Genomic DNA, 25,729 nt, shown 5'->3' with positions numbered 1-25,729 from the left:
CCTTGGGGGCTGCAGGGAGCCCAGTCACAGCCCAGTCACCCTGCGGTGGGAAGGGGCCGCCCGGGGGGTGCTGGAGTGCGGGTCCCTGGAGGTGTTTAAGGGAAGATGGGACGTGGCACTCGGTGGCACAATGGAAGGTACAAGATGCTGTTCGGTCAGAGGTCGGACGCAGTGATCTGTGGGGTCCTATCCCACCCCACTGACTAGAATTCATCTCCACCCTGGTTTTTGAATTCTTTGGGCAGTAAATACGAGATCCGACGCCTGTATTAATGGCCGTTCCTGACCACAAGTCACGAAGGGCAGGGGACCTGTCCCGCAGCCCTGGGCCGGGAGGGAGCTGGAAGGCGGCCTCAGGCCCGGAGCCGAGGCCCGGGAGCAGAGGGCGGGCTGCGGGGCCCCCGCGTGCGGCACCCCCGCCTCAGAGCCGCGCTCGGCCCGCCTGAGGCGGCTCCGCCTGCCCCGGCCCGGCCCGGCCGAGCCCCCGCCGCGCCTCCGGGCGGAGCGCCCCGGGCCCGCCTCCGCCGGGCCGGCCCCACCTGCGCGGCCTCGGGCAAACCCCACCCCCAGGCCGGCCCATGGCGCGGGGCTGCGCGGCCGAGCCGCTTCCTGACCGCGCCACACCGAGCCGCGGGACCGGCGGCTGCAGCTCGGCCGCGCCATGCGCGACTACGATGCGGCCACCGCCTTCCTGGGCGAATGGGGCCGCTTCCAGCGCCTCGTCTTCTTTCTGCTCAGCGCCAGCATCATTCCAAATGGCTTCAACGGCCTCTCCATCGTGTTCCTGGCCGGCACGCCCGAGCACCGGTGCGTCGTGCCCCGCGGGGCCAACCTGAGCGGCGAGTGGCGCAACGCCAGCATCCCGCTGGAGCTGCGGGACGGGCAGGAGGTGCCGAGCCGCTGCCGCCGCTACCGCCTGGCCGCGCTCGCCAACTTCTCGGCGCTGGGGCTGCGACCCGGCTCCGACGTGGAGCTGGAGGCGCTGGAGCAGGAGCCGTGCCTGGACGGCTGGGAGTACAGCCGCGATGTCTATCGCTCCACCATCGTCACCGAGGTGCGCGGGAGCGGGAGGGGAAGCCCGGGCAGCCCCGGCGTGCCGCGGAGAGCCGCGGGGTTATCGCAGTGCCCGTGCAGCTCCGCCGCCTTCTGGGCTCTCTGCCGGCACATTGATCTGCTTCTAAGCCCGCCATGCCGAGTTTATTTTGAGGTCTTCTGTTCACTTTCATTTGCATAAGAACGAGGAAGGAGACTTTTATAGTGAGGGTGGTGAGATGCTGGAACAGGTTGTCCAGGGAGGTTGTGGATCCCCAGTGTTCATAGGCCGGGTTGAATAAGACTTTGAGCAACCTGGTCTGATGGGAGGTGTCCCTGTCCATGGCAGGGACTAGATGATCTTTATAAGGTCCATTCCAATCCCTTAACATTGTTTGTTTCTATAATGAGCTTCCAAGTGCAGCCTGTTTCCTTACCCAGCAAAACTCATCGCACTGTGCAAATGCTTCTTGGTTCATCAGGTATCTGTGCAAGGGGCTGGAGCAGGGTCAGCATTGGGTTCAGCTTGCTTGGTGTGACAGAGATGTCTCTTTGAACATCAACACTGTTTGTTTTCTTTCTTTAAAAAAAGTAAAGGTGGTAGAACTCATGAAATCACAGAGTGGTTTGTGTTGGAAGGGGCCTTAAGGAGCGTCCAATTCCAACCCCCTGGCATGGGCAGGAACACCTTCCACTAGACCAGGTAGTTCCAAGCCCTGTTCATCCTTGCCTTGAGCACTTGTAGGGGTGGGGCATTCATAGCTCCTCTGGGCAGCCTGTGCCAGTGTGTCACCCCTCTCACTGGTTGGAGTCATCCTGAGTTGTGCAAGATACACGGGTTGGGGAGGCCTGGTTTGATGCTTTATTCAAAAGACCCTGAACTTTGCTGTGTGCCCACAGTGCGTCTGCTGTGTCCCTGTGCTCACGTGCTGGGACAGGTCATGTTTGTGTTTGTGCAGGTGTACACTGATTGAGTCAGGTCTGGGGTGTGGACAGCCTACCAAAGGTGAAGCTGGGCCGGTTGTCACTGCTTTCACAAGAAAGCTGTCCATACCCATAGGGGCAGGTTGACTTAAGAAGCAAGGAAATGGATTTTGAGAAGTGCTTTTGAGGAATAGTTGAATTTCAATACAAGCATAGGCCTTTTTCAGAAGGCTTACAAAGTTTGTACAGTCCCATTGCCTGAACATGAGTTTCATGGAGCTGGAGGGAGCTCCATAAAAAATCTGCCATGATTTCTTGTTTTGCAAACTGGGTTGTGATCAGTGTTTAGGTAGTGATGGGTGTGAGTACTGAATGACCATTAGCTGATCTGGGCACAGAGGACTAAGGTGACTTGGGGAACATGGAAAAGGAGCCATGGCAGCATAAGGGAGGATTAGAAATGGGAACACAGGACTTGTAGGAAACTCAGTCAAGGGTTTGAATGATTCTGACAAGTGCAAGGCATTGCCTCATCTAAAGAATTGCTGTCTTACTGGAGAGGAAAGCTGCTGGGAATGTCTCAGCTCCAGTGCTTGCTGAATGCACTGTTGTGAAAGGCTGAGTGCTCTCAGGGCAGTGTAAGGCAGTTGGCATCTTCGTGGGCAGTCCTTTCACAGGGGGGCACATGGGTGTTGAGTGCTGTGCTAAGGTGGTTATCCTGGCTTAGATGTGCTGCCTTGTCTTTAGAGCTTCGCTCAGCTTTGACTTGATGTTAATTAACATCTTGAGCTATTGGAGTATTGTGCAGGAGTTTTACAACCTATAAGAAAAGGGAGCTGCTCACATAGTGCTGAGACTCCCCAGCCCTGGCTCCTCGTCTGTGTGACTTGGCAGATGTCCCGTGTCCGTGGGAGGCAATGTTTGTCTGCCCAGGCATCATGCACTGAGGCAGTATTTTTTTTTTTCTCATCTAATGTTAATGCTTCTGAGGGAGTTTTGCAAGAGCTGTGGCCTTTCACACACTTACAGGTTTTCAGTGTTTAACTTGTTTAATTTCTTGGCTTGGTGGTACTGCTTTCATGATTAACTAATCTTGTGTTTAGTTGCATATCTCTAACTCGTTGAATAATCATGAGGACCTTTGTCCCAGATTTCCATAGCTGACACTGGGAGGGGGAAGGGGATTTTTTTTTTTTTAAGAAAGGTTTTTGCTGAATCTCTCATGACTTTAGAGAAACCTTGTTTATGGTTCTGCTTTTCAGGGGAGACTTAAAACATTCAGTTCTCTCCCACTTAAAGAGAGACTTTCTTTTCTCACAGACTAACAACAGAAGGTTATTATTAGCCAGTCTGCAGTATTTAACCAGTGCTGGTGTAACAAAATCCCTTTCTGTCTTTTACTTTTTGAAATGCTGTGGCTCAGGGCATAAGAAGGGCTTTATTTTGGCTCAAGAAACCAACTGTGTCATTCTAATTCTTCCATAAGTCCTGTAAAAAATGAATGTAGGAGTAGTTAAAGTTCATGCATGGTAGTAAAAGGACTAAACCAGAAGTAATTAAGGGAAAAGATTAACTTCTGCCAGTCATGGCTGTTATGGGGCTATACCAGGAGTAGAACTGAGCAGTGGAGTTAAGGGCATGAGTGCACTAGAAATATGATATAATGAGGTGTTAGATGATACATCAGTCAGAACGTTTTAGTTCACACAAGAGTAATTCTTAAACAGTGAACCATAAACAGATACTGAATTTTGGATACACTTATTCATCCTCAACTTCTAAAAGGTGTTGTATTGTTCATCAATTTGAAATCAGTGCAGGTGGTGTATGCCAGATTTGCATGCTTTGTGTCTGCTTTGCTACTGGCAAATTGTAGGGCCTGTTGGCTTTTGCAGGGGAAGGATGCACATGGTGGGACTTGCCAGGTGTCTGGAAGCTGGTTATGTGCAGGGCTGGTGCTCCTTCCTGTGTGGCTGTTCAGAGAGAGAAAGTTCTGGGCAGAGATGAGGGCCCAGAGGTTTCGATTCTGTACACCCCAGGGATCCAAGTGCCCTGCTGTGCTGTCAGACCACAGTCCCTGGAGATGAGTGGGTTATGCCAGGGCTCCAGGGAGCAAGGGGAGACTGCAGCAGTGACATGTGCAGGACACAAATGGGCTCTGGGGCACAGCTGCTCATCCAGAGGTTTCGATGTTCACCCTGCTGGAAGGCAGAGGGATGTATTGTTTCACTTTGCCAAAATAAAAACACAGGCTTATGCTAGACATTGCAATTTATAGGGTCATAGAATCATGGAATGGTTTGGGTTGGGAGGGACCTTAAAGATCATCTACTTCCATCGAGGAAGGAAACTTTTATGGGGCAGAGACACCTTCCTCTAGAGCAGGCTGTTGTAGGAGTGGGGCCAGCAGCTGAATTGTAAATCAACCCTGTGTCACCCAGGTTCAGCTCTCACCCAACTCTTCATTAATGTCAGTCACCTCCATTATTTATCATCTTTTAAAACAGGTGCTTCTTTTTTATTGTTGTAGGTTAATATCTGCTTATCACTGTGGCTGAAGTTCATACTCATAACTTTGCAGCCTCGGGAGCTAAAAAAGCTTTTTGCAGCTTTGAAAAAGCTTAGTATTACTAGTTTTGTCAGAAGAAGGAAAAAAAAGTCTGGGTTTCATTTAATAAGTAAATACAAGTGTCTGACAGATATAAAAAAGTGTTTGTAAAATGCTGGGTTTTTCAAGGTGTGATTTAAAAAGCGCATCATGCAGTAGTGTTTGGAATTGTACAAAGTACAGCTGTTTCTGAGATCACAACATAAAGTAAGATTAATATTGTTAAAGAATAATAGGCCTGCAGTTGATACTGTTAAATGGAAACAGTGCTCTTTTAGAGGCACTGTGGACAGTTAGTAAAGGTAAAATTCCCTTTATGTTGCCTTTACTTTTAACTTCAAACTCACCTCAGTTGATGGCAGTGCCCTGTTTCCTTTTTTTCCAGCCATCTCAAAAATGTGATGTTTGGGGAACAGTTTCATTTCTGCACTGGAATTGTAAAATATTTGGCAATTTCCTTCCTGTTCTATGCAAGCTTTATTGCTGCAAAAATGTAAAACAAGTAGAGGAGGGAAAATTAAGCAGAATGTATATTTTGTAGACACAGACTTCTGTTTGCTTTAGATAATAAGTTTCAATGTAACATCTAGACCTTTTAAGTATTTGGAATATACAAATGTGTTTTTAGAGGAAAGGATGTTTAATAACACTCACAGCTTTCAAGTAAGCAGAGAATACTTGTGTGGATATAAACAAAATCAGATTCAGCATCAAAGGTTGTCAGTACTTGGTTGTGTGACAGATTTTTTGAAGAACTTGCCTCTACTTGCTGAGAGAAACAAGTGGAAGGAGGGAATACAGCGTACTGGGCCAGCTTCAAAAAGTCTTGTTTTTTAAAAAGAAAATATTAATACATGGAACTAGCCATTTAATTTTTCAATTATGCATGTTATTCTGAACAAGACAGGAAAAGAGTTTTAAAAAAATAAAGGAATGTGAAGACACAGTATCTTGTAGCTGTAAAAATTGTTTTGTCTATAAGGCTTTTCCTTGTAGGACAGGAGTCAGATGATGCTCTTGAAGGTTTGTATTTGTCACAGTCCAGCTTTGTTTAGGATTCTTGTAGTGGCATTAGGGAAGGGTCTTGAGTTTGTGAGAGAGAGGAGTTCTGATGGAGTAATTTATAGAGTTTTTATTCTTCTCAGTTCTGTCACTGGCCTTGCCTTTCTAGCAAGGGACTTGGAGACATGGTTCCAGGCAGCTGGCATGTAGGAGATCAAGCAGAACTTGGAAAATGCTCTCCTAGAGAGGTGTGTGAGTGATGGCTGTGAGTGCCTGGGACTGTTTGATACTCGGGCCCCAAACCTGTGCTTGAGAATCAACTGCTTCAGTCCCTCTCCTTTTTGCTCCCCCTGCCTTCTGACCCAAGCTGTCCACATCCCTGGCCATCTCCATAGCCTGTCCTCTTTTCCCCTGTTCCCACCTGTCCTCACCAGCACTGGCATCAGCCAGGGATCTGCTTACGGAGGTGCATGAGCACAGCTCAGCTCCAGCACACAAGTGAGCACTGTGCTGGGTGTGAGGCTGCTGGCAGACATCACCCCAACCTGAGGAGTTGCCTGGGAAGTAGAAAAATCACAAAATATCTGTAAGATGAGTAAGAAGACAAGTTTAAACTGCAGCAGAGGATGTCCTAAAGTTATAACAAAATAGATCAAGAATGCTCTGTTCTGTTGGGTACCAGTGTTGAGCAGCTCAATGCTTCACAATCAGCAGTTGCTCTTCGAAAACAGAGTGGAAATGTTTTTTCTCCTGTCTGAAGCCCAGATACCTTGCCAAGGTTAACCTTGTCTTGTCCAGTGGGGCAAAGGCTGTTGCAGCTAGCAGGCTAGTTCAGAAGATACTAAGAAGTGAAAATAGCACATGATTTTAGAGCACTAGGTCACAGTATACTGTGTCCAAACAGCACTACCAGCAGCGGGGGTTGATTAGTAACTACTCCTGGGACACTTGCTCTTTGCCATGCTGATCTAGCAGGGTTGCCTTGGTGACTTCCTCTCGGACAATGTGCAGTTGAGGAAAGGGAATGGTTGCAAAATGATTCTGGAAGGATGATGCCATCATCACTGACACACAGTATAATAGACCTTATAGGTGTGTCATTAATGAGTTGAAGACTTTGACATTTATTTACTGGGGCAAAGGGTAACAGACCTTAAAATCCCTTTGTTCTAATTATTGTGCTTCTGTGGAGTCTGTAAATAACTGGTATTGTACAACCAAGGTAATTCTACTTTGGAAATTTGATGTTGAAGTTCACTTTGATGCCTGGTTCAAGTGGTCTTCAGCATGACAGCTCCTCACTGTGCTTTACAGAGAGGCCAGAAAAACAAGCTGGTAATCATTGCCACATTTGAATGCCCAGTATGTTTCCACCTGCCAGAGCAAGAAGGTTTTGGCAGAGCTGTGCTAAACATTTTAATACCCTGAACTTTTCCAAGAAAGGTCTCCACCTCAGTGATCTGAAGGAAATGTTTGTTACAGGACACAAATGTGCCAGTGTCTGGAAATCCAAGTGTTGTTCAAGCCTCGTGCCAAAGTGCAGGGTGCAGGACAGATGAAAGGAGATGGTGGACTCACAGGCACAGGCTGATCAGCTGGAAAGTGATGATCTATTTAGTAATGACAGACTAATGACCAAGACAGGTTTTAGTTCTGTTATTGAGGATGTCTGGCTGCAGTAGTTGATGCAAAGATAACTTCTTGTGAGTAGGCAAGTGTTTAGAACAGCAGGATTTGTATTTGTGGTGTTTGTCTCTCTGGTAGGTGTTATCATATAAAGGCATATGATAACCACTGAGACCTTTGGCCTATATAAATTATAAATTTGATAACAATCATTTGCTGGTATTTCCAAGTTGCCAGGTATATTTTACTGAAGCTTCCTAGATGGCTTAGCCTCTGTGGTCATGACAGGCTCAAACTTTCTTTAATCTATAATGAAGTATAGCTTTTGTTAAATAATACAGATTTCACTATAAATGTTAATTATAGTTCATAATCTAAATTATGTGGATAGCTATAGTAAGTTCAATTCCTTACCATGACTGGGATACATTTGTTAACACACTGGAAAGCCACAGTTCTGGAAGGAACTTCTGTAGCGATGCCTAATGGATGGTGGTGGTGGGATCTGCTGGAGCACTGCCTGGAGTGCTGGTACCTGAGTTCCAGGTGCTGTGAGGCTGGAAAGGCCTGGGGAGGAAGTGATGAGGGTTGTGAAATCTGATAGAAGGAGAGATTTTTCAGACATAAAATCATAAAGAGATTTATCAATGGAGGGGTTGTGAAGTGAACTGAGTACAGTTGCAAAAAAGGTGCATATTGACGTTAAAAAGAATAAATGTGATGACTGTCTTATAAATATAAGGTAATGTAAAAGCTGGCTGCTGGAGTTAGACAGCTGATGAGAGTGTAGCCTGTGTGAATGACCATAATTAATCTCTGGAACAGTTCCCAGTTCTAATTCAAAACTAGATGCTATTCCATGAAATAAGTGACAGCTCAGTTGCATTTTGACACAGGAATCTGGCAGTGAAAGGCCATTGCTGGTGTTGTTCATTCTGTGCATAGTTTTAAGTGATGCTCCAGCCTTAAACCATGGTCTAGGATGTGGTTCTGTGACTGTTAAGAGGCTGAGGGCTGTGAGATTCCTGGAGCCAAAGGCTTGGTGCTGAGGAGATGAGGCTGGCAGATAGTGAAACAGGAACAGTCCCATGTGTGGGAGCTGGAGCACACAGCAACTGCTGTGTGTTTATCATGGAGCAGATCAAAGCATGGAAGGGTGTTCCCTTCAATGAATTGAAAAAAATAGACTCAATTATTTGTAACTGGGGGACAAAGAGAATTAATTATTCAGGTCAGGGTGAATATTTTCATTTTGGCCTTTTTAATACAGATTAAAACCTAAAATTTTCCATTGCTAAAACATCAGAAGGGGCCTTGAGGGAACTGTTTGAATAACTACGCTCAGGAGGGTTTGGTCTCACATCGGTTGCCTCCCAGTTCCTCTCCTGCAGGGCTGCAGCACCTGCCCTCTGGCAGCAGGTGCTGGGAGAGCTCTGGGAAACTGGTTTTATGTCCTCCAGTCAGAACATAGCTGTGAAGGAGGGGATGAGGGATCCCTGCTGGGTTTTGTCCTTTCTTCTAATATTTACACATTTTTTCCCCAGAAAACCAAAATAGAACTAGGAGTCTTTTAATAATAGTTGTTTATGTAGATGGAAAAATAACACAAGTGCTGTTTCAAAAACATCTGACTGAATTGGGTAGGATCTTGAAAAATATTGAAGACTTTATTTAAAAAATATTTTCTTTTATTCCTCATTTTTGTTTTAATCTTGGAAATCTTCTTTTGTTGGGTGTATATTTCAATTTGTATTTTAAAGATTCTAATTGAGGTTAGTTAGATTCCCAGTGAAGAATGAGCAGTCTCCTGTCTCTCAAAACCATATTAAAATGTAATAAAAAGGCTTTTTCTTTCTATATTGCTGTTTCTATCGTTCAATTTTTCTTAAATTAGGAATGTGAATTTTTAATGGGAAGCATTACTATATGCAGGAAAATCAAGTTTAGAACCTATTTACAAGGTCATGCAGTGACAAGCCAAGGGGGAATGGCTTCACACTGACAGAGGGCAGGGTTATATTGGATATTAGGAGGAAACCCTTCCTGTGAGGGTGGTGAGGCCCTGGCACAGGCTGCCCAGAGGAGCTGTGACTGCCCCATCCCTGGAAGTGTTCCAGGTCAGGCTGGATGAGGCTTGGAGCAGACTGGGACAGTGGAAGGTGTCCTTGGCCATGGCAGGGGGTTGGAATGAGATGGTCCTTAAGGCCCCTTACAGCCCAGGCTATTCTGTAATTCTGTTCTCACTCCTTCCAAACCCAGCTCAGCAGAGTTCAGGAGGGAGGGGAAATCCTGTTTATTAAAAGACTTTCCAATTCTCTCTCCCTGCAGTGGAATCTCGTATGTGACAACGACTGGAAGGGACCCCTGAGCACCTCCCTGTTCTTTGTGGGTGTCCTGCTGGGATCTTTCATCTCAGGACAGCTCTCAGACAAGTAAAGTATATACACCAGAGCTGCTGTCTCTTCGATGCTCATTTGTAGGCATTTCTTGTACATCAGCTTTCCTACTAGTGTCCTTCTGCAACTGCTAACATGTCTGTTCTGTGACTGTCTAACCTGAGTGTACACAGAGTGGGTAGAGAAATGTGCTGAGCTAGAACAGAATGTTACAAAGATTGTTAGTAAGTGTTATCTACATCTGCTTGTTCTTGCAACAAAGTCACTCTACAGCAAACTGGTTTTTTATGCCAGAAAACAGGTGTTGGAGATGAGTTTTGTCTGGAAAAATCTGATCAGTGAAATTCTCTTCTGTTTATTTTGGACTATGTTCAGAGGGATCCCTGACACTATTTTTCTTTTAGTTTAAATTGGGATTTTTCTTTTTATAAACTATAGCTGCTTTTTTTTCATCATCAAATACAGCATTTAAGACCATTTAAGTGGAAGCATAAATGCTGTTCAGCTGTACTCCAGAGAAGCAAGACTTTCTTGTTTATCAGTACAAAAAAAAAAAGGAAGACACCATTAATTTCTGTGATGCCAACAGTTGTTTGTATTTTGTAAAGCTCAGTTTTTCTGATTCTCTCCCTGGGATTTGCTGTGCATTGTGTGCTGTCTTTCTGATTCCCTGAGAACAATATGTGGTTCTCTAATTTGCTGGTACTTGCAAAGTTTCTGTTTCACTGAAACATAATCTCCATGCCACAAATCTTCTGGCATCATTTAGGGCTTTTCATAGCTGCCATCAGGATGGACCGATTTCAAGCTTAGAAAGAATGATCTTTAAAAATTAACCAGGTCTCCTGTACTTCTCTGCAAAGCTATATGCTATGCTTTTTGTCCAAAAAAATCCCTGGGCAGGCCAGTGTTTGCTCTCTCTGTGATCCTGCCTTCTGCCTGGTTCCTCCCCTCCCAGTCCTGCTCTTTCCCCCTGCACAGCCAGCAGGCTGCTGGCAGCCTCCACGCCCCCAGTCAGTGCAGCCTTGTTTGAGGTCCAGCAGTGTCCCTTTGTCACCTCCTCAGCCTTCTCTGTTAGGAAGTCACCACTAATGAGCTCCAGAAGCCTCCTGGGTTGTGTCCTTCCAGCGTGGAGTGTTCAAAGCCCTCATGGTGGGCAGTGCCTTTGGACACGAGGAGGTTTCTTGTGGTGCTCTGCAACAGGTCCTGTTTGCCTTTTTCTCAGCAGGTGGCTGCAGCAGGCACTTAGCACCCTTGTTGTCCTCCCTGCAAATCCCAACCCATGTTCTCAGCTGGCTTGTCACTCATCCCCAGGCCCAGATCCATGCCCTCCCACATGAGGGGTGATTCCCCTCTTCCCTGAGTCTCTCACCACCTTTTCCTGGTGCTACTGCTGCTTCAGAAGGTTCAGGTGCTTCCCTCCAAAGAGCTCCTTGTCTGCTACAAGGATCCTGAGTGTCTCCCGTGGTCACTACCCAGCAGGTGAAGCAGGAACTGTTCTGGTGCCAGAATCCATGAGCTTCCTACTTCTCACTCCTGGCAGCCTCCTGCAGCTCCTTTCCCTGGTGGCACAGATCCTCACCAGGTGCAGGTGAGGAGCCCATCCCTGCAGGCAATCCCTGCAGCCCATCCATCTACCCCTGCAGCCCATCCAGTCACCTGTAGCCACTGAGGGATGCCAAGCTCAGGGTCCATGAGGAGGATGCTCCATCCATGAGGAGGATGCTCCAGCAAAGCTGCCTGCACTGTTCTGCACTGCAGTGAGCCTGAGACATGAAGGTTGACAAAATATTTGGGGGTTTCAAGTAACAGTCAGTTCTTTGTGTGTTGGCCGTGATGCCAGCTGTAGACCTGCAGGTCAGTGTGGACTTTGGAGCTGTGAAACCTGCACTCAGCACACCCTGTCCCAGCAGCATGGGGCTGCCTGGGCCATGACAGCAGCAACCACTCTTACAGCAGCTTGACAGGTTGAGTTTAGTTTAATTTCTTTTCTCCTTGGTTTTTGGGATTTTGTTAGAACTTCATCAAGAGGTCTTCTAGAACCCCTTAATATTGTTCATATTTAAACCAAAGAGAATGAAGATTGTGGCACGGGATCACTCACTGCCAATAGCATCTTCCAAATCTGAGTTTTACCTCTCTTCCAGAAGCCTTTCTTCTTTTTCTCTTTTTCACCTGTTGATCTGTCAGGGACCATGTGCTCCTTGGAGGAGAAGAAGCATTGGATACTCTTGCACTTCAAGTAACTTGTTCCAAATTATTTGTTTCCAGTCAGTAAGAAAGGAATGGTGTTCCAGCACATACTTGAAGATGACTTAACTAGCAGCCCTTAGAATATTAATTTCTCTTTGCCAGTGATGTTTTTAATGTGTTTAGAATAGTTGTGCCTGTGTTGCATTTCCTGAACCTCTGCTTTTTGCAGAAGTTTTGTATCTCCTTAACTATGCATATAAGTAATTTTATTTTTCTGTGTCTGTAGATTTCGTTCATGATGTTGTTTAATTATATTTTTTCCCCTTCTCTTTCTTTTTTTAATCTGTCCATGGAAGGTTTGGCAGGAAGAATGTGCTGTTTGCAACTCTGGCAATGCAGACTGGCTTCAGTTTCATACAGGTCTTCTCTACCAGCTGGGAGATGTTTTCAGTGTTGTTTGTGCTGGTTGGCATGGGACAGATATCTAACTACGTGGCAGCATTTGTTCTTGGTATGAAAGTCCTGCTGGTCACTGCATGTGTCCTTTCATCTTGTGCTTTTTCTGCTCCTTTTCAGTACTGACTTAGGGTAGATTTGTTTTGCCAAGCAACACTGTTAAGAGTGTGGCCTCACCATGCATGAATAATTTCTCTTCTCCTTGGAAGCTTCCAGCTGATAGAGGTGCAATTTGAATTTTTTCTATGGTTTACTATCCTAAAAGAGGCAAAACCCCAGAAACTGACTATTTGAAATAAAGTCCATCTTCTAGTGGGACAGATAATACATCAAGACATGATTTCTTGGGGATTGGAGCTAGATGATCTTTAAGGTCCCTTCCAACCCAAACCATTCCATGATTCTATGATTTTTCTGGGATTTCTGATGTCCATTTTGGGGCCTAAATACCGGTTTAATTTAAAAGTTGCAAAAGAACCAAGATAGGTAAGTTTTATAAAGTATTCTTTAAACAACCTATAGTAAAAATTTAAATGTCGTCATGACTTTTGCTTTGTATACTTTCAAACTAAGACCATATTTAGTTATGGGGATATGAATTACCTCTTCATGAATCTGAGATTTAAAAAAAAAAATTATTTACAGTGACCTCACTGTCCAAAGCACCAAATGGTGGCAAGAAATTATTTCTGTGCCAAGGAAGGTCAGTTCAGGAGTGAAAGCAGTGCTTAGATAACCTCACTGCACATAGCCTGCTGCAACTGCAGGCATCTTCTTTGATTTCCATGGAAACAAGAAAGATTGTATTTTTTTTCTCTATTTCTTGATTTGCAGGTCCCAAAATATTTCAGAGGAGGGCACTGACCCCTGTTCATGCATTTAATTCCCCTGGCAGTAGCGTGGTCTTTGTGACCAACATGAATTCCATGTGTCTACCCCAAAAGACAGTGAGGATTTTGGCTTTTATATAGTCTAAATAGTCTTTTAGATAGTCTATACAGTCTTTTAGAAGGTGATACAGGTTGGGAACTTAGTTGAGGCACCTTTGAATTATTCTTTAAAGAAGCTGGTCACTCTTCAAAAGCTGGAGAAGATTCTGGACATCAAGCTACATTTAACTGTTGAGAATGTCAGGTGACTTCAGCTCCTCAGGTAAAATGTGAGATTCTAAAAAGATGAAGTTACAGAAATATGAGCTACATATTGAGCTAAAGAAATGCTATGTGACCCAGTTCTCATTCTTTTACACATCTAATTACCTCCATTGGTGCAGGATCACAGCATGAAATAGCTCTGTGGTGCCTCCAACTAGACAGCAGAGTGCTACATCCTGCATCTCTGCAGTGCAGTGCATTTCAAAGCCAATTGCTAGGGATATTTTTATTAAGTGACTTGGTTGCTATTAAGTGAAAATCTAATAATCCTTCTGTTTTGAACAGGCACAGAAATCCTTGGCAAGTCAGTCAGAGTGCTGTTCTGCACGCTGGGTGTGTGCATCTTTTATGCCTTTGGTTACATGCTGCTGCCCCTGTTCGCGTTCTTCCTCCGAGACTGGCGGATGCTGCTGCTGGCGCTCACCCTGCCCGGCCTGCTCTGCATCCCACTCTGGTGGTGAGTACAGCTCTCTCACAAGACTTTAGTCTTTAGAAGGTCCTGTCTGCGGGTTTTTAAGTTGATGAAGCTAATGAAATTCAGGAATGGGTAGGTGAAGGATGGATGTTGTGTCCTTTACTCTCCCAGCTGTTTAGCTGTTGGTCTGTGGTGTTGTATGTGATGTGACTGATGCCTGAAAAACCTGCTCTTCATGTTCCGTAAGCTTCCGTAAAATTAAGTCTTGCTCATGCAGAGAAAGCAAAAAAAGGTCAATAAAACTCATACTTCTGCACCAACTGAAATCCACAGGCTTTTAAGTATAGGTGTGAACTAAGGGTAGAAGGAAAAACCAGATGTTCTGGGCATTGGTATGGTGACACAGATATGACAAACTACAAAACAGTACTTGCACAGCTGTGGCACTTCCTTGTTTTCTTCTGTAGTTGTTAAAATACTACTTATGAGTGGAATGTAAAACTGAAATAGTCCACGTGGTGGTGGTGTTGCTTCACTTACAGTAGCAGCTGTGTTTGTGCTTCCATCTCAGTTCCTGTGCAATCCAATGACTGGGGAATTCTGCTCTCTGATTTGCCTTTTTGTCACAGAATTTACAGTTACTAATTTTATATGTGTTAGCCTCTAAAGATATGTTTCTTAACCTACAGTGTGCTGCCTGTGTGCTCACATTTCTGAATTTCTTAAATTAATCCCATACTTGGAATGTTTGGATTGCTCTTTTTTCTGAATCACTGCTAATTCCTTCAGCACTTCTGAAATCCATAAGGGCATATTAGTCTGGTCTTGTTCTTTACACCAGTCTGCACTTGAAATCTGATTTCTGTTATCACTGCACTAATTCCTGCAAGATGTGGCATGTTTAGAGATCTTCCTGCCTGGAACAATGTGTTGGTCCCTTCAGCAGCTCTTTCTATGGAAATGCAGGCTTGTTATTGTGAACCTTCTCTGCAGGATCATTCCAGAGTCTCCACGGTGGTTGATCTCCATGGGGAGGTTTCAGGAGGCAGAAGACATCATCCGAAAAGCTGCAAAAACCAATGGCATTACAGCCCCAGATGTAATATTTGACCCTAGTGAGGTAAGTCTTGTTTAGCAGTCCAGTTGTTTGCTGGACTTTACATAAAGCAATTAATTCCATACAGATGAATGGAGTTATGCCTGCGCTGCATTCTGTGCTTCTCAAGTGGGTGAAAGATCATTGTTTTCTGCTGAAAAGCACAATACCCTTTCCCTTCATTGTAAAGCCCTTGTGGTCCCATTCCCACAGGAATGCCAACATGCATTCTAATGCAAACGTCTTTTTCATCCAGTTTACAGCTGCCCTTTTTCCTTTTCAACTCTATTTTTCAGGGGAGGATAATGAATTTGAGGTACCTATTGCTTAGTGATCTAAATATTTGCACCAAACAGATTCTGTGTTAATTCAGTCTATAACTCTGTATGACACAGGGCTAATCCTGGCCATTGGAAATATTGTTATTCTAGTTCATACTCAACTTCTGTCACAGAATTTACAGTTACTAATTTTATATGTGTTAGCCTCTAAAGATATGTTTCTTAACCTACAGTGTGCTGCTTGTGTGTTCACATTTCTGAATTTCTTAAATTAATCCCATACTTGGAATGTTTGGATTGCTCTTTTTTCTGAGTCACTGCTAATTCCTTCAGCACTTCTGAAATCCATAAGGGCATATTAGGATTCTAATCCACGTTAGGGAAAGCAAAATTTGAGCCCCTTTCAGGTGAAGTAGTGACAGGTATCTTTCTCATCTCTTTCTTCCTACACGCCCCTGTTTTCTCTGGAAATCTTCCCTTTGTCTGAGCTGAAGGGTGCCTTTAAGGTGTAGAAGCAGTTCCACAGACATTCAAACTTGACCTCAGAAAGTCAAGACAGACAAACTGTTTGTATATTCCAGAAGAATGGGCACCTCGGCAGAATCTGTCTGGGCAGTTGCAGGCTGACAATTGACAGTCCTTTAAGTGACAATACACATAATGTATATAATGAGTATAATATACTCATTTGCTCTACAGTGCCTCTGTTCTGGGCTAAGGAGAATGGGAAGCCATTAAGCTGTAGGTGTTTGCTACTGAGATTGAAACAGCTTCCCTTGTGTTGAAGTCAGCTGAGTACAGACAAAGCTGTTTGTGCAGACTTACTAGGAGATAGTAGGGCAAACATCCTGGTCTTACTGGAGCAGAGTAAGAATGCCAAGAAAACACACTCCTTCTGATACCTTTTCCTCTGGATCTTTGTTAGAATGCATATTTTCCTTCTTCTTCTTTCTCATGCTGTGGCCATGAAAACTCATCTATTGCCAGCACTGCAGCAGGAGAATAGAAAATAAGCTCTGGCTCCAACATGTGCCTAAGATCACTGTTCCTGGAATCTTCTCTCTTGTCTTGGAAAGAAACACTGATGAGTTTGCTGTCTCTTAATGGGGTTGGATAGTGAAGGAGCAGAAGGCAGGGGCAAAAATTGGGATTTTATTTCAGGAAATGCAGGACAAGGAGAAATGCTGATGTTGCAGCAGGGTGGGCTGGAGAATGTGGTGTGCATGTACAGACATTAGCACATCAGCTTTCAAAAACATACTAACTTTCTGACCATCAAAGGAAAATGAGCTTGATGAACATGCAGAACTCCTGTCCATCTCTTTCCTTTCTAAGGTAAAAGTAATATTATGGCCAAAAGATCTATGCAAAACTCCTCTGCATCAGTGATGTGTTTACTTTGTTCTTGTGTCTGCTATCTGAAGAGCTGGAAAGCAGAAGGCTTACAGCCTCTTGAGGGTGTAGGAAGCATGTTTATGCTGCAGGGAGGTTCTCAGAAATCTGGCTGGCCCTTTGCCTTCCTCATTTGGAATGTGTGTTTGGGATGGAGGAGCCATCCAAGCTTATGGCTGGAGAGTTCCTGAAGCCTGTGCAGCTGGAGAGCAGCAACTGCAGAATTTTGACTCCAGAGATTTCAGGCCAGTTGAGGTCCAGCAGGTCATGAATCACAAACCAGCTGTGGAGCACAAATAGGGCCTGGTTGGTTAAGAAAGGATAGAAATGTTTGGGTGATAAATTTAATTTCAAATCATCATTTTGGTTTCCCTGCCCTTCTCTCATAGCTTCTTGTTTGAGCCTGTCCTGGTAAAGATTATGTTGTCTGCTTATCCAGCTCTTGAAAGGCAAGGACCCTTTTTCTCATCAACTGACTAATTGACTGAATATTTCTCTTCCTGGTTTTGTTTTATGGTTTGCTTGTTTCTTTTTTTTTTCTTGTTTCTTGGCAACAAGTAGTGGCATGTGGAAAGATCATGTGATTTATGAGAAAGGGCTGTGAGCTGTGAAGTGGCTACAGTTTGTGTGATGTAAGTTGGGCTTCAGGCAGAATGAAAGCTAACAAAGGTAAAGGACTGTTTGGCTTTTGTAGAAAATGGGATTGATGAAAGCAAATACACAGAAATTTGGTGTGTACCAGACTGCTATTTCATTATCCAGATCTTCAGAACTGACTGTCACTTGGAAAGAATTTTCATGTTACTGCAGAGGTTCGAGAAACTCCAAGTTGCTTTATCAGAGCTGATAGTTTTAATCAATGGGTTTTGTCCTCTTAAATCACCTTTTCTATATTTTGAAAAATCTTTTTCTTGGTCCCCCTCTTTAGGAGTCTAAATGAAGTCCTAATGAAAAAAAATTCTTTTTTACAGTCTTACCAAGCACAGAACTTGTTCTCATATTTTGTGGATGAATACCCTTGCATTGTTTACATGGAAGTGATTTTATGTTGAGAGGCTGGAAAGTTTAATGGGGAAAGGAGAAGATTGTTGTCTTTTTGTTTACATTCTTAGAAGATAATCTCAAAAACAGACTAGATAATGATGGGCACTCTTCAGCTCATTAGCCACTTTGTCTCAGTTTAAATACATTACTCTTAGGTCCAGCTTGAGAAGTCATTGGCTAGCTCTGTCCTGCTGCAGTTTATTGCAGCAAACCTTGTTAATTGTTGCTGTGTCTGCAATGGACAGTTTATCACTTTGTTTCCTCATATTTGAAGACTATGCTGTGTCTTTCCAGATGTCCTTGGTCTTCTGGCCCTCAGGCTAAAGAAACCCTCTACTTTTTTCAAATGTCTCACCATCCTTGTTACTCTCTTCTAGTCTGAGTGCAGTTGATTCTCCAGGTGCAGTGCTCAAAATTGGATGTAAGAACCCTTCCAGTAGTGACATATAAATAGTGAATTAATGCTGTTGCTTTATAATTCAAGTAACAAAAAGCAGTTGTTTTGTGAAGCCTCAGATAAAGAAAATTATTACTACAGAGTCATAGAATGTGCTGAGCTGGAAGGGAGCCACACAGATCATCGAGTCCAACTCCTGGCCCTGCACAAGACACCCCAAGAGTCACACCTGAGAGTGCCTGAGAGCATTGTCCAAGTGCTGCCTGGGCTCTGTCAGCCTTGGTGCTGTGACCATTTCCTGGGGAGCGTGTTCCAGTGCCCAGCCACCCTCTTTCTGATACCCAGCATAAACATTCCCTAGCTCAGCTTCATGCAGTTTCCTTGAGTCCTGTCACTGGTCACAAGAGTTAAGAGTTTCAGTCTAAATTTTAAGTGACTTTAAATTAGAGAGGAGCTTCTACTTTCACAAGTTTGGCTCTTACATGTGTTTTGATACAAACTTCTTTCAGTAGATCAAAAGACTAAGGTATAAGTTGGTGGTAGGACTTAGTTTCATAATCATTATTTTTGCAGGAAGTTAAAGTTCCCATGTTTTGTTGTTTGCTCTTTTACAGCTACAAGATGTAAATTCCCAGAAGCAACAGACATACACCATTTTGGACCTAATGAGAACTCGAAATATCCTAACTATCACAATTATGTCAGTGCTTCTTTGGTAAGCAAGTGTGATTCAGGAGTATGTAACTTTAAATACTAAGGTGTTCTGAAGAGATACAGACAAAACCAGCTCAAAACTCAATGACTAGCTGGCTGAAACAACAAAATTCTGGTTACATAGGGTCTTCATTTTGGTGACAGTGCAGAAACACATCTGGGTTGGTGTTCCTTTCTGAAACAGTCAGACTCATCCTGTATTGAGTAAGAATCCAAATAGCTGGCAGTGGATGTGTGGGAATGCTGCCTGATCCTGGCCTTGGGGAATGCTCTTCTGACTGTAACAAAGTATTTTTAGAGGAATGAGTCATACCCTACCCCCAGTCAGAGAACTTCTGCCCAGGGATCTGAATGTGATGCCTGAATAAGGGGAGAATCTTTCCATTTCTTTTGTATTGGCTCTTAAAGAGATAATGCTGCCTTTTAAGTTCTCATCTGAGATTTCCCTATATCTTCCTGATATCTGCTTTGTCTACTTGTCATCTTCAGCTTGGTTTTCACTAGCTGAAGCTATGCTTTATGCTCAGTTTGATTAAATGGTGGCTATTTTCCTTACCAGAAATCTCAGTAAAGCTGTAAACAGAGAGAGTAACTGAAAACCTGCCAGAGGCTGTACAAGTGAGGTTTAATTAGTGCATGTACCTAATGACCAAACCAAGAAGGTCTCTCAAGTGCTTGGGAGCCAACTAAGTTTATATGTTGTCTTTTTGAACAATGTTCCTGTTCCTTAGTGAGGCAGAGCCTCAGAGTTCAGTCCACTGACCTGCCAGCACATACAAGATGATGTGGCATCTTAGGGCAAAGGATGAATTGGCTTATATTTAAGCCAGATTCTCTGGCCCATCACCAAGCACAAGGCCAAGCCATAAACACACTGAGAAGGGAACTTGTGCAAAAAAAACCAGCTCAAAAAGAAGAGTAATGTTGGTTCCTTGCAGAAATGTCAGTAAAGTGTCCATATAATGTCTTAGTGCTCAAGTCCAGTCACTGACTCCCATGTTTGATTGGAGATGAGACTGCCCTACTCCTCATCTGCTTGATGTGGGGCAGTAGCTCCTGAGCACAGCTGGCTTTGGGTGTGTGGTTGTAGAAATTAAAGGCAAAACCTGTTTGAACAGCATTTCTGGTAGGATGAAGCAACTGAGAGAAGCACTGACATGACAGTATGTAATCCATTCTAATGGATTCAGTAACCCATACTGAAGGGCTTTTTACCACATCAAAAATCAAGTTTTATGATAGGCAGGAAGAGTCAAGGAGGTACAGTTGACTTGCACACTCTTACCTCCTCTTGCAGAAAAGTATTTGGTTAAGTTGGGCAATTTTTTCACTATTCTAATTTGTATGTCAGTGACCTAATCTCCTTTAATATATAAAGACATAATATCTTGTGTTTCCCCACAGCACAGTTTTCCAGCCCATGGTACACTGATGGTATATTCTGTGTCATTAATTAAAAGTTCTCACCAAAAAGGGCTACAAAAGAGGCTAGTTGCAGACAGCAATATATCAGCTTTACATAGTGCTGAGTGTTTTGTTAATTTTGACTAAGTAACAGGCCCTTAAACTATTCCCTTTGCAGGGTTTGCACTAGGGATGAAGAAGTTTGGCTTCTTGGCACCCTAGGATGTGTAAATACCACTGAAGTTTTTCTTCAAAATATATAATTGTATTAAGGTTTGCCAATGTAATGAGCTGAGGCAATCTGCTACCAAAGGGAGTTCCAGCATTACAGTTTGTATATAAAAATAACTCCAAGGAGCACAGGGTGTGAAAAACACGGCAGAACTACTTCTGAGAAGAATGGCTTAGGGCAGGGCACCACAGCAGCAGGGGGTAACTCTCAGCTGTGTCACTTCATGCTTTCCCAGGTACACTAAGCAGTTTTATTTTAAGCAACTGGACCATGAAGGCTTTTCCAATATTAAGTGAGGAGGAGGAAGAGCTAATCTTTTGTCAGTGGTGCACTTGGTGCTCTGCAGTGGTTTTGCTCCAGGTTCTGTTTTAAGGTAGATGCTGGTGGAGATGAAGTGCCAAGTGTTCTGTGCCTCATGTTTGCACCTGGACATGTCCTGATCCACTGCCCATTATTTCCTTATTTACCACGTTATACTTGTTGGTAAAGCTTAACCTTCTCTACCCAGCATCTCCCAAGACAGGACAGAGTTTGCCTCCAAGGCCAGTTGTGTATTTCTCTGGATTACATGGAAGCCAGCTGTCATCTGGCACAAAATTAAGATGGCAGTGATCCAGCCACCAGTCTCTGTCCTGATGCACTGACCAGCCCAGCCATGCCAATGTGATTTGGATGCTGCCCAGCCAGCTTGGAGCATAGCAGAGAAATTCATAGGCTGCTTGGGCCTGCCAGGATGCCATTCTCCTCCTCTCTGACTACACAGAAAGCATGGAGCATAATGACCCAGAAACCATGCTCTCCACCCAGAGCTCCCTGGTAAACATAATGGAAAGCTGCTCTAGGCCTCAGCAGCAGTAAAATTCAGTAGCTCAGACTTTCAGGTTAAGGCTATAAACAATAGTAATGGCAATACTGCATTGCTGCAGTGTGAATGATCATTGCTTTCTTGCCAGGGTAATATTTTTTCCTTTGAATTCAAGAGCAGTCTGAAAGATCAAAAGCATTTGCATGGTTTAATTGTTGACTTGCTGTTTCTGAAGTCACCACTTTAGCTGCTTCAGAAGTGAACAAGTCTGCCAGATGCTGAATTTACCGTACACAGCCATTTCTGTGCTTGATGGAAATGTGCAAGAGGTTCGTGGCAACCTGAGGAAGAAGAGAGATTTGACCCTGCTATTGTTTCTTTCAGGATGATAATCTCAGTTGGCTATTTTGGACTTTCTCTTGACACACCTAACTTGCACGGAGACGTGTATCTGAACTGCTTTCTGTCAGCAGTGATTGAAGTGCCAGCCTACATCATCTCGTGGCTGCTGCTGCGCAACCTGCCCCGACGGTACTCAATGGCTGCTGCGTTATTCTTGGGAGGCTGTGTTCTTCTCTTCATTCAGCTGGTGCCTTCACGTATGGAATCATTAGTTGATCTCACATTTCTATGATAGGTGAGGTGCAGTACCTTGCACGGGGCAGATGTGGAGGAAAAGTGTCCTGAGGGGACTCAATACAGACACCCATGTCCTATCCTTGCCCCTCCTCCTTGGCTCTCAGTAACTGCCACAGCAGGACATTCAGACTCAGTTTGAAAGGTGGGTCATTGGCTTTGGGATCTGTTGGGATTAGAATTGTAGTCCAGCTTTGCCTCTAAGCTGCATCTCTGGCAGGGTGTCCTGGTAAGGTCCAGGTGTAAAACCAGGACTAGACCAACCAGAATTTGGTAAGTGGAAGTTACCAAGAGGCTGCAGAACTCACTTCCCAAACAGCTGTTGTTGACTTTGGTATCAAAAATACTTATGGAAGTATTTTTGATAAGCAGAGATGTTTGTACTGAATTAGTGTTGATAGTTAAAATAATGTGTAGCTATTGGGAAGGAAGACCAAGCAACATTTATTGGATCTCAAACCATACATGTCTTTAGTCCAGTTAGATTAATAGGGCTATGGAGTCATTACTGATAACAATGTTGAATATAAGGGGAGGTGGTGTTGCCTAGGGCTCATTTAAAAACCAAAGATACACAAAAGAGAATGGGCAAGAGCTGCCTTGCTTGTTTTATACAGGTAATATGTGTGCTGCATTCTAAGGTTTGGTGTTTTTTTCCCCTGTTCTTTGAGTTAATTGGACACTGATATGATCTGTTTTGATTTCAAAATCTTAACTGTTTCAGTTAAAGTCAACTCAACTTCCTATAATTAAGTTATTACCGCTAAGAGTGTTAATAGAATGAAGAATGTAGCTAAGAATGTTTATGAAAAACCAGTTTTTTAGGAAACCTAAAATAAAATAATTTGTTTCAAATATCTTACTTTGTTCACTTTATTAAAAAGGGATCTGTGGCATTTTTTGCAATAGCAGAGGTCTGGCCCCTAAAACCTGAGAGGATCTCAGCAGTTCTGACTCTGCTCTCTTTATTTTTCACTTGGCAGGAAGCCCTGTTCTCAAGAGAAAATGGATACGTTGTCTTCTAGTAATTTAAAAAAGAAAACATTAAAAAGAACATTGCTTATGTTTGTGGATATTTACAGGGAAAAAAGACAGCAGATATTGGAGTTAATTAGGCAGGAGTTACACAAACACAAAGGAGTTAAGGGATACAGTGAATTGCAGGAGCCTAAGTCCTGACTGTGTTTGGCTTTCAGATCTCAGTGTGCTGTCTATTCTGCTGGTGATGTTGGGCAAGTTTGGAATCACCTCTGCCTTCTCAATGGTTTATGTTTACACGGCTGAGCTCTACCCAACTGTAGTAAGAAACATGGGAGTTGGAGCAAGTTCCATGGCCTCCAGACTGGGCAGCATCCTCTCACCCTACTTTGTTTACCTTGGTGAGTTACCTGGGCTGCTGGAGAGATGCTCCAGAGACTCAATTCTCTTGCCTCAATAAGGACACTCCTTACGGCTATTTATTCCCACTCCCCTGAGTTCCTACAACCACAGTTATAACAACATACACTTTAAATGTCAGGCTGTGATGGGAGTTGATTGGTTTTGTTTTTACTGAAAGCACAAATCTTACATAGGTAAAGCCCTGAACCTTGGTACAAACATTACCACAGAACCACAGAATGATTTGGGTTGGAAGGAACCTTAAATATCATGTCATTCCACCAGACTTCCACCAGACCAGGCTGCCCCATGCCCTGTCCAACCTGGTCTTGAGCACTTCAGGGATGGGGCATCCACAGCATCTCTCGATTATCAGAAACTTAGAGCTGATGCAGCTTTTTTTTTTTCTTTGTTTCTTTCTTTTCTTTTTTTGTGTTTTACATAGGTGCCTATGATCGATTCTTGCCTTACATCCTGATGGGGAGCCTGACTGTGCTGTCAGGAATTCTCACACTGTTCCTGCCTGAAAGCTATGGTATGCCTCTTCCTGACACCATTGATCAAATGCTGAGGGTCAAAGGGTAAGTGCCACCTGCTTTAACATCCTCTGCTCTGAGGAATGGGCTTGTCTAGGTATGGTCAGAGGGAGAGGCTGGTTTTGGCAGCAAAGGCAGCACTCTGTTGAAAATACAAAAGCTTAGCTGAATTCTTAGTCCCTCTTCCCAAGTGTAAATGTTCATGTGTACATCTCTCAGCCCCAAATTTATCATTTGACTCTGATGACTTAAAATGCATTCCTCAGATGTACTTTTATTAAAAGTGTGTAGCTTTATCAAGGTATGCTGTAGGTCCTGAAAGTCTCCTAAGTGCTGGGGAAGAGCTGAACTCTTCCAGTTCAGTTCAGCTGATCTAAAAGGCACTGAGAGCATTTGGCCTTTTGCCATGGCTCTGATTGAAGATGACACATGAGCACAGATGTGGTGTAAGAAAGGGACCTTTTCAACTGAAGTCAACAGGATATTAAAATTAGGAAGCTGTGATGTCAGACAGGACTCAGATTTTAATTTTTTTTCCAAGTTCTCTCATCTTTTTTTAAAGTTATTTTATTTTTTCTTTCTTCATTCCAGGTTGGAATACAGGCCTCCATCTAGTAGCACAAGGGATTCCAAGGAGGAAGAAGAAAATCCAGAGATTTTTAAAAGCACAGCTTTTTGATGGAACTCCTATGTATTTCCTGGTGGACTGAAAGTTAAATGGACTTTTCTTCTAAAATTTATCCTAGAAAGGGCTAGTGACAACACTTTGTTTTCTGTAATTTTAACCTTATTTATTAATTTAAACACCATGTTCCCTACATTCTCTTTTTATATGAACATAAATACTTTGTAACCTTCAATGAGATTTTTCAGCCACGGTTGAGTTCATGCAGTAGTACCATGGAGCAGAATCTGATCAATCTTTTGTAACTTTACACGTATAGTTCAGCTGAAAGATACTTGAAAATGAGTTCAAGGGCTGGCAGTTTGCCTGGATTCTTCAGTGAACCTCCTCCAGAGCTAATGCTTACATCAAGAGGTAAAAATTGCCTGGAAAAGTTGCTCATCAGGAAACTTATTTATTATAGTGAAGGTTTATGACAACGTGCCTCTCTGTGATCTTACTCAAATGACTTTGCATATGCTGAATTTGTTACCAAATTGAGAAAGATGCAAAGAAAGATTTTGAGAATTAATTCTAACCTGTTATGTTTTAACTCAGCATAGACTGAAAGCATTGTCTTGCACAAAGTATTTAGCACTGAAATTTTGTTCATGAAATTCACTTGATTCCAATGCTGGATTTCAACTGTACCTTCTTGGTGAAGTTGTTTACATCTGACTTTGGATATGGCCTTTTTTCAGGCTGGATTTATTCTAAATAATGCAAATGGTTTCACCTGTGTGTAGAGGGAGTGGTGTTAGTTTGGCATTATCCTTTTTCAATGTGTGGTGAAAGTTTTATGTATAAATTGTTTTAATGTTTTCTGTGCAATTTGGATGATGGAAACAATTCTCCTGTCTGTTCTGTGTTTTTCCCTCTCATGTACACATGCACACAATAAATATATGTAGTTGTAAATTTTTATGTTAATCATGCAACTGCAGTGACCTCCTGGTGGAATGTACTGAGAACAAACTCAGAATATATCTCTGACGCCTGATTCTCCATCTTCAAGTGTCAACTATATGATTGCTGTGAGGTCTGGTCATTCTAGGTTTCACTTAACTTATGTAATTAGGGAATTGCTTTTAAATTGTTTAAAAAAACCCAACAAACCCACAAATCTTGTTGTCAGTCTGCCAAGAAACTGTTCCTTGTGTTATGGAAGTTTAGCATTACCTGAGTTTCTTGAAATACAAAATATATATGTACACAGAGTCTCATTTGTACTATGCTGGTTACAGTGTGACAAATGTGAGTGGTGAAAGGTTTCTCTCTCATGGCACTTGTGTTTTGTTCTGTCTTGTTAAATTAAGACAATAATAATAAACAACCTAAACCT

General features: G+C 43.4%; 1 protein-coding gene across 1 annotated transcript; it reads left to right on the top strand.

The window, feature by feature from the left end:
• The first annotated feature begins 558 nt into the window (after positions 1-558).
• Positions 559-25,729, top strand: SLC22A5 (solute carrier family 22 member 5). The gene is made up of 10 exons (XM_030957302.1): positions 559-1,054; positions 9,521-9,624; positions 12,138-12,292; positions 13,677-13,848; positions 14,800-14,926; positions 18,631-18,731; positions 21,556-21,770; positions 23,004-23,186; positions 23,633-23,768; positions 24,315-25,729. Exons 1-10 carry the CDS (start codon positions 662-664, stop codon positions 24,400-24,402), a joined length of 1,674 nt encoding a protein of 557 aa, XP_030813162.1. The 5' UTR covers positions 559-661; the 3' UTR covers positions 24,403-25,729.

This window comes from Camarhynchus parvulus, chromosome 13 (genome assembly GCF_901933205.1).
Source record: "Camarhynchus parvulus chromosome 13, STF_HiC, whole genome shotgun sequence".
Lineage (NCBI taxonomy): Eukaryota > Metazoa > Chordata > Aves > Passeriformes > Thraupidae > Camarhynchus > Camarhynchus parvulus.
This window is presented reverse-complemented; position numbering and strand designations above follow the sequence as displayed.